This window comes from Saccopteryx leptura, chromosome 12 (genome assembly GCF_036850995.1).
Source record: "Saccopteryx leptura isolate mSacLep1 chromosome 12, mSacLep1_pri_phased_curated, whole genome shotgun sequence".
Taxonomy (NCBI): Eukaryota; Metazoa; Chordata; class Mammalia; order Chiroptera; family Emballonuridae; genus Saccopteryx; species Saccopteryx leptura.
Window position 1 is genome coordinate 10,683,226 of NC_089514.1, and position 9,259 is coordinate 10,692,484.

The following is a 9,259-nucleotide window of genomic DNA, read 5'->3' on the forward strand; positions in this document are numbered from 1 at the left end:
TAGTCTTCACCCTGAAGTAAGTGTAAAAAGGCAACCCAAACATTGCCCTCAAATTATTTCCAGATTGTTCATTTAGTCTAGGTAATCCTTAGGCTCTATATAGATGAACATACACATATATGTATATACAAAACATTTAGATAGTCACATTTAAATTATATTTTAAGCTCTCCAAGGTTTCAAGGGGAATAAGGTTGTTCTATGTGTTGCCTTATACTTTAAGTACCTTTATTCCTATCCCACGGGCTGTTTTCCAAAATGGGAGGCTTGCCACAGTCATAAAAGTCTCTCATACCAATGGAGATTACAGAGTTAAAACTCTAGGGATTAGCACTGGGCTGGTGCACAGCCTTCCTGCTGTCCTGAAGCATTTATATAAGAGTTGAAAAAGGGGGTGGGGGCAACAGAAAAGTTACCCAAAATGTATCTCAGGAAGTATCCTACTTCTGGGAGAAAACTCTAGTATTGAGGTTCTGCAGCCTGATCCTGCCGGGTTCTACATTCTGTTGACTCACCTTATAGCCTTGGGGAGGCGAAAAAAAAATAATGCCTGTCATGTGGCAAACTGGTCTCTCAAATTAGGAGGGGATTGTGAAAAAGGGAGTCAACAGAATTCCCATTTGCTAAGGCACAGGTATCAACCGGATGAGCTGAGAAGAACAACAGTTAAATTTTAATTTGGGCTTTTGGCTTCAGTCGTCATGCAACTGCGTGAAATCATACCCAAATTTTCAGTGGGTCATTTTTATAAATGAAATGTGAAAGGGTACCCAGCGAAAGCAAGAGAGAGAGAGTCAGGCAGACACTAGGCACTTGAAAAAAAAATCTACTCTAAATTGTTATGGCCTCAGAAGCAAAGATCATGTCTGTTAAATTAATATCAAATTGAGTTACCAATGTAAACTTTGGTGCGCAGTGATTGCTTTAAGGTGAGAAAATACAGAAGCGATGATAACACACTCCCCGTACTCTGAGTATTTGTCCATAATTCTGAATGCATGGCTGTTTGGAGGATGGGTGCTCACATGAGCAGAGAGTATCAGAGAGTAGAACAGCAGTTTTGGTGTACGTTATGAATGCATATGAACAGCATAGGCATTAGCATATCTGGAACTATCATAGAAAATGCATAACAAAATTTCTTTTGAAAGATTATCGTACAAATACACCAAATCCTTGCTAAATCCCGGCACAACAATTTTATGTTTTCCTCCTTTTTCGAAAAAAATAATAAAAAAGCTCTAAGACATTCAAACAATAGATTAATACTCAGAAATCCTCAACACACAGTCTATCGGCACTCACTCCCCTACCACATCCCCCCCCCAGCACCGAAAGATTTTATTTCATGTTCAAAGGCGGAAATAGAACAGCCCCAAATATTTTCATCAAAAACTGCTTCTCATTTGTCTGCACACTGCAAAGATAAAATGCAAAATCTCTCCTTGTGATGAGCTACATTGGTGATAATCTTCTACTGACATGTCATGTCATCTATTCCTTGGATTTTGCTTTTCCTGTTCTTGATGCTTGTCATACAATGCACCTTCTGGAGCCTTTGCAAGTTTAGAATATGGTGCAATATGCAACATTCATGACAGGGCTGGCTGCTTTGTGGCTCATGACACTGATACTTATGTTCCTTTGCTTTTAAGACCTGAACCATACGTGAGAAGCAACAAAACCCTGCATCGGGTCTTCCTATGAAAATTCTCTCTGTGCTGATATTAAAAATGTGTGTAGTTTTTAAATCAAAAGCTGCATGAATTATATTCAATATACTCAATATACCAGTAATATTCCCTTAAGCAACACAGTTTGAAATGCTTTGGTATGTTCAATTAAAAAAAATACTGAACATGAACTAAGCCAAACTATCTATTTTAATTTATGAATGTATAGCCTTACTTTTATTTTAAATTTGCTTTTTTTTTTTTTTTTTTTTTTTTTTTTTTTTTTTTTTTTACTGGACCATTGAGAGAATCAACTTCTCCTCCTCTACCTAGCATGATTCTCCTTTTCACCAACTTCTCCATCTTTTTCTAGGACTGTCCAGGCAAAGTCAAGCTATGGTGAGAGGGCCGGAAATGAGCGGGGCATGATGGGAGAAAGACTGAATTTCGTTGGAGGCCTCCGATGCCAACTTGGAACCAAGGTGCATTAAAGCAGCAGATCTCTAAACCTTTCAACACTGGGATTTATAAGGGGAATGCTAACACAGATTCAACAGCCACAACTCTGCCAGGGATTACTTTAATACCAAAAGCATACTGTCTCACTTTATAGAAAGAGATTACTCCGTTGTCAAACAACAAAGATGGTGTTGGTCTATTTTCAAACTTTTATTTTTATTTTTTAAAGTATCATTTTACTTTACTGACGGCCAATCCTGAAATAACATGCCCCTTCTGGGTGTGGGGGAACAGGGGCATGAGGCAGGGGAATAGAGAAAAAGAGAGGAAGGTAGAGTTTGCCTCTGGCTTCACAGTTTGTTTTATTTATAAAGCTTTGCCAGTTTGGCTCAACTGTTTGCATCCTGGCTTTTGTGAAGAAACCAAGAGGAGGTCATGGGGAAAACAGAGAAATGTGAAATAAATCTGACAAGGAAAAATAATTGGACACTAACATAAGAATGACAAGAGAGTTGAATTAATGTTGGTCTAGAGAGAGAAAAATGTGATTTTTTTTTTTTAGGAGAAATAAAAAATCTAGAAGCTCCAAAAAAAAAAAACAAAAAACAAAAAACAAAACACAGGAAAGCTAATGTTTGATTAAAAGACTCAGTAGAATGCCAGAGAGAGAAAAACAAAAACATAAGTGATTACTTTTATGTTTACTGTGTCTGAAATGAAATGAAAAGGAAAAAGCAGGTTAACACCAGAAAAAAGGGGACAATAAAGAGTGAAGTTTTAACTTTCGGTAGAGGACACAAGAAGCTAGTTTGAAATCGTTCTCAGTGGACGTGAAACTACCTCTGCACTTGATAATCTAGATATAAAAACACTCTCCGGAAAGTTGCTGAAAGGTACCAACCAGCAAACGTAGAAAGAGGAACATCTGAGGATGTCTTTCACAGACCCCAGATGGAGACTCTGTTCTCTTATTCCAAATTCCTAAGATGCACAGAAGTCTTACATGTTAGTAAGAGAACACACAGACAGCCGCCGCTAAGTTACACGCCGTGAAACAGAACAAGGAAATAGGGAGACCTCTGTTGATCCCTGTGCGCTTAAACAAATCTTAGTTTGGTTAAGCATCTCAAGCCATTTCCCTGATTTCAGCTCCTTTTTACGGCTTTCTTTCCCTGGGTACCCAGGTGCACAAACGGGATGGCGATCTTCACAAAACATCAACAACGACAAAAAAAAAAAAAAAAATCCTCTCGCTCACACAAAGCCCACCTTGTAAATGAACAGAATATTAACGACTACCTAGCAGTTGCCCTGTTGGCAGGGCAAAACTGAACACTGAGCACAGCTCTTCCTACAGATTGCCCGTGAAGCCGGAGCAGCTCGAGGAGAAACACCTACTGTCTGTGAAATGCTGGTGCAGATTTTTTTTCCTATCAGTCTAACCTTCTGTGTTGATGCATGAATGCTGGTACCCACTTACAGGGATGCCAGATGATCAGTGCAGAATGAAGGTCCCAAGAGAGAGGATCACATGGTTCTATCTGCCCTGTGACGTCACTAGCAGATGGCATGGGTACCAGCTCTGGCAGTTGGCATCAATGTCACTTTTTAGAGATCAATGAGATAGTGCAGATACACAGATCTAGAGACTCCAGGAGACGATGCGACACTCAGCCTGAAAAGATTTGGAGGATCCAAAATGAAAACTGATTATTGAATGAAATTAAAACCTAAGGTAATATAAATAAAGATATACTTCAATTGATGCTGGCTTTGCATGCAAGTATTTAAAGATACAGTGTCACTGTCTTATAGTATTTATATGCTCTTTGCCATCTATAACTTCTTACCATATTTCATTATTATGATGCAATTATCACATACTTTCATTGCTACTGTGTAACACTGCAAGTATGTGGACATTAATAAGAGTTTGTGTGTGTGTGCGTGTGTGTGTGTGTGTGTGTGTAGATTGTGATATTGAAAAGTCTCTGTTTTAACATGCTTATTTGTTTAAAGACTTTAGATGAAAATACTTGCTGCTTCACCAAACTAAAGCCAAAATTGTATTTGAAGCACAAATTATTTTCCCCTTTCATCCGGGATTCTGAACACACGTGCACAATTGCAGTCAGAATCCTTGGACCGTTCCTGTCAGATATTAGCTAGAGGGAGACTTCTGTGGCTCGTAGAACAAAAACACTGCGAGAGTGGTTTTTGTCCAGGATAATTTGAACAGCAGTAAACAGACAATTACATGGAGAAAAAACATGTAAATGTAAAAGCAGTTTCAACATTGTCTTTGATTTAAAAGAATGCCAGTGGCTTTTATTTTTTTTTAATTTATTTATGGAGTTTATTCCAAATTAGCTTAATGCTCCCCCACCCCTTTTTGTGTGTGAAGGCTGGGAAATAGTGCTCTTTTACGTTTTTTTCTTTACTGATCAGAAAGAGATCAGTTTTTAAATTGGCTTGATTAATTCTTTTCTTAAATTTGTATATTGCAACAGCCAGTTATCTAATTCCACAGTTATATAATACAGCAAATAAAGTTAAGGCTGTCTAAAAAAAAAAAAAAAGAAAGAAAATCCCACACATTTGCCAGCTAATGGAAAGATAACACTTTTTATTTTACAAACCGGTGTCTCCTCTCATTTTCTACTCAGGGGAATTGGAACTAATGAAATTCTGTATTGCTATATCATGTTTTGCATTTGCTTAAATTCTAGTGTTGTTTTGTGTGTGTGTGTGTATTTAAAAACCAGTAAAAAAAAAATCAAAGAGAAATGGAGATGGTGGTGATATTCCTATAAATGTCTCATGTTTTATTTCCTTTTGATAATTTGCCTGTGTAAATTAATCCTATTGCATGTGTCAATGTTTGTTATAACTACTCCTCTGCCTAAACTCAAAAATTATATTTAGTGTAAAAGCAAATTGTCCCGGAATCGGTCTTTTTCATATGTGTTTGCATTTTTATGATTAAGTCAGTTCATATGTTGAAAGTGTTTAAACTTTAAAAATGAAAACACTCCGTTGTGCTGGCCATTTTGCAGGTGATTTAAGATTAGAGAACCATGCTAACACTACCGTTTGATGAGTCTGTTGTAATGCCTGAATCCCAGATGTGCAGAAAGTTTTCCCGAGAATGCGAGGACCAGAAGCCAGTTAAGAAACCGGAAAGCTTTTCCAAACAGATTGTCCTTCGAGGAAAAAGCATCAAAAGAGCCCCTGGAGAAGAAACTGAGAAAGAGGAAGAGGAGGAAGACAGGGAAGAAGAAGATGAAAACGGGTTGCCCAGGAGGAGGGGTCTTAGGAAAAAAAAGACGACCAAGCTGCGACTGGAGAGGGTCAAGTTCAGGAGACAGGAAGCGAACGCGCGCGAGAGAAACAGGATGCACGGTCTCAACGACGCTCTGGACAATTTAAGAAAAGTGGTCCCCTGTTATTCTAAAACCCAAAAACTGTCCAAAATAGAAACTTTACGACTGGCCAAAAACTACATCTGGGCACTTTCGGAAATTCTAAGAATCGGCAAGAGACCCGATCTGCTCACGTTCGTCCAAAACTTATGCAAAGGTCTCTCGCAGCCAACGACAAACTTGGTGGCAGGCTGCTTGCAGCTCAACGCCAGGAGCTTCCTGATGGGGCAGGGTGGGGAGGCTGCGCATCACACAAGGTCGCCCTACTCCACTTTCTACCCACCCTACCACAGCCCTGAGCTCACCACCCCCCCAGGGCATGGAACTCTCGATAATGCCAAGTCCATGAAACCCTATAATTATTGCAGTGCGTATGAACCCTTCTATGAAAGCACCTCCCCTGAGTGTGCCAGCCCTCAGTTTGAAGGTCCCTTAAGTCCCCCCCCAATTAACTATAATGGGATATTTTCCCTGAAGCAAGAAGAAAGCTTGGACTATGGCAAAAATTACAATTATGGCATGCATTACTGTGCAGTGCCACCCAGGGGTCCCCTCGGGCAGGGTGCCATGTTCAGGTTGCCCACCGACAGCCACTTCCCTTACGACTTACATCTGCGCAGTCAGTCTCTCACCATGCAAGATGAATTAAATGCAGTTTTTCATAATTAATGAGGAAAATGAAAATAAACAGTGGTCATTCACCTCCCTCCCCCCCCCCACCCCCCACCCCCGTCTAATTAAGACAAGGCAGATGCTTGTGGGCTGAGTAATTGGCACAACTCTATCTAAGGTGTTTACTAGTTTCTGAAGTGTGTTTCAACGATGGTGAGAATTTTCTATGTAATAATAAATCTCTTTTCTTATGAGGACTTCCTTTCCTTTCCTTTTGTCTGTAAAGCACTGTGATTTTGTTTCTACTGGAAGGATATTTTTCCTCTTGTTTCCTTTTCTTATAAATTCACTTTTATTTGTTTGAGAAAGGTGTCTAAGAATATACTGTTGAATTAAGACGTGCACACAGCATAACTCAATGTCTATTTCAGTTGTACAATAATTATAAAAATGCATGTTATTAAAATGAGGTGAATAAAATGATGTGTTTATAATTTAGGAATTATATACCATGTATCTCTGAAAAATATGGAAATTTAAAATATCAAGAATAACACCAAGCTGAAAAGGATATTGAAAGGTGCTTTTGAGGATGTGCAACAATATTTTTTTTTAAAAGCTATGCAATTTTTCTTTCATTAAGGACAAATCTAAATGCATTCAATTGGTAACTATTCGTCTTCAAGTATTTGCAGATGGGGCAACATGATATTTAGGTAGGTGGTGTCATAATTTTGGAACAATTATTTCAATCATAAAGAAGACATTTTCAGCACTTGTTTTGTATTGTTCAGAAATTATCTGTACAGGCTTGCTATCACAAGGTATAATTGTGTTTTTCCATCCCACATTTTTAAAGCAATTAAACACAGATATTTACACTCGTAAAGGACATCTATTAGCTCTGATTTCTGCATGATACTTATTTTCTGGTACACAGCTGCTTTCTGTCTCTAAAACTCCCTCCTCCTTATTTCAGAAATATTTTTGGATTTCAAAACCATAGAAGATAAAATCATTTTCTTAAACAAAATGGCCAAAGCGCTTACAGAAATTTTTTTTCAAGTATCTTAAATGAAAGAAGAGGAACCCATGAGGGTTAAACATCCTGGGGAAACAATACTAAATCCTGGTAACCTTCAGCTCCAGCCGAAATTCGGTGGCAAATTTCCAGCAAACACCAGAGGGGCTGTTAAAAATGGAAGGTTTGACTCTGTGCCCTTTAAATAAGTCTGGATGATTAGAGGCTAAATTCTGTGTGATTAAAAGTTTCCTGACAAAAGGCCACCAAAAACCTACTTGAATAGTGCCTGGGAAGCTCGCCCTGTTAAGCAGAACTGAGTCTCTAACAGAATAAAAACCAAGGTGGCATTGACCTCACTCCAGATGCCCTCTGGTCGGCCTCCCGGGGGGCGGCGGGGGAACAGCTGCGTAGGCCTGGGCGGCAGCAGAAATGGGTCCAGCCATGACGGTGGCGGGAGGGCGGGCCTGGGCAGGGGGTCCCGCACCACAGCCGGGCCACCGCTACCCACTCGTGCGCCCCGGGGCCACCGCTCCCAGGCAGCGCAGGCCCGAAGGCGCCTCGCAGGTGACTTGGGGAGAAGAAGGAGGGGCTTCTCGGCCCCCACTCCGCCCCGTTGTCACTGGGGCACAGAGACACCGCCTGCACTGCCTGCGTCCCGCCCGCAGTGGGCGCCCTGAGGCCCGGGGTCCTGCGCGGTCAGCGCCCGGACCTACCTGGCCAGGAAAGGGTTGTGCGATCCGGGAGCAGGCGGGCCTGAGAGGCCGGCTCTGAGCCGGAGAGAAGCAGACTTCCTGGAGGCCGGCCCGGACTGGTGGGATAGGGGTCTCCCCTTCCTCTACCCCTTTTGTCGCACTGGGGGACATGGAGGCAGCGGCTAATTCTGCAAAGAGCTGCCCCGTGCTTCCCACGGCTTGCGAGACTGATTGAGCCGAGGCCGGGAGGCCTGCGCCCCATTCCCCGGGGGTGGGGGCAGCATCCCTTTAGCTCCCCCATCATAGTGCTGGGAGCTGGGGCGCACACGCCAGCTGCGCTCCGAGGGGCAAAGGTACGCAGCTGCTGCTGGCGCGGGGTGCAGCGGGTCACAAACGCGCCCTTGGCAGCCGGTGTGTGAGCACCTGTTCAGTCACATCCCAGGAGGCAGGGGCACAGGGGTCGGGGAAAGAGGAGGAAGTGTGCCCTCCAGGGATGAAGAGAAGTTTGCCCATGGTGGAGAGCCCTCTGGCCGTTGTGTGTCTCGACACCAGAGTGATTTGTGGTTGCTTTCTCGCAGACACAGGCACAGAACCTGCCCTCTCTGGGACTGTGGCCAGGATTGCTGGGCCTCTTTAAAGCTATGCAGACACTAAGAGTCCCATCCCTGCTCACCCCGCCTGAGCAAAGGGCAAGAAAGTAAGGAAGCATCTGAATCCGGGAGAGTATGGCTTTAAAAAACTTTAAGGCAATTCTATTTAGTCACTAGCAGAGGAGATACGGCTCCTTCACCCTTGCTTCAAGGTGACCTGCTGCCCGACCGAGAGCAGCATCCTGCCTGCTAGGTGTCTTGTTGGCCCAGACAGCCTTTGAAATAAATCCGCATAGACTTTCCAGGGTCACAGATCCACGCTGGAGCTAGAGACTGCAACAGGAGGGCATTCTCCCCGCTCCCTTCTGGCGGCGTGGGGGAGCTTCGGAGAAAAGCAGCTGGCCCAATGTCTGGGGGAAAAGCAACCGTTCAGAGGAGTGTCTCAACTCAAAGCTTTGTTCTCAAGGAACTCAAGCAAAAGCCCCAGAGATCAGGGATATGTTCCCATAGTTGGATGCGCAGATCTCACGAGTGCTCTCCCCTTGGGCAGACTGATGGAATTTGAGATACTAAGTAGTGTGTGTGGGACTGATTGATCCCTGTGGCCTCACAGTCCTTCAGATCCCAGCAATGACTCCGGGCATGGGAGTCACGGAGGCGGCCCCCTTTCCACGCCCTCCCTCACTTCTCTTCCTCAGCAGGGCCCTCCCTGTTCTCTGCCGACTGCAACCCAGAGAAATATGACTGGTTGATTCATATGCCAACAATACAGATGACATGCCTTGCA

General features: G+C 42.8%; 1 protein-coding gene across 1 annotated transcript; it reads left to right on the top strand.

Moving 5' to 3' along the window:
• The first annotated feature begins 3,796 nt into the window (after positions 1-3,796).
• On the top strand, positions 3,797-6,223 carry NEUROD6 (neuronal differentiation 6). The gene is made up of 2 exons (XM_066354219.1): positions 3,797-3,867; positions 5,189-6,223. Exon 2 carries the CDS (start codon positions 5,210-5,212, stop codon positions 6,221-6,223), a length of 1,014 nt encoding a protein of 337 aa, XP_066210316.1. The 5' UTR covers positions 3,797-3,867; positions 5,189-5,209.
• Positions 6,224-9,259: the final 3,036 nt, after the last annotated feature.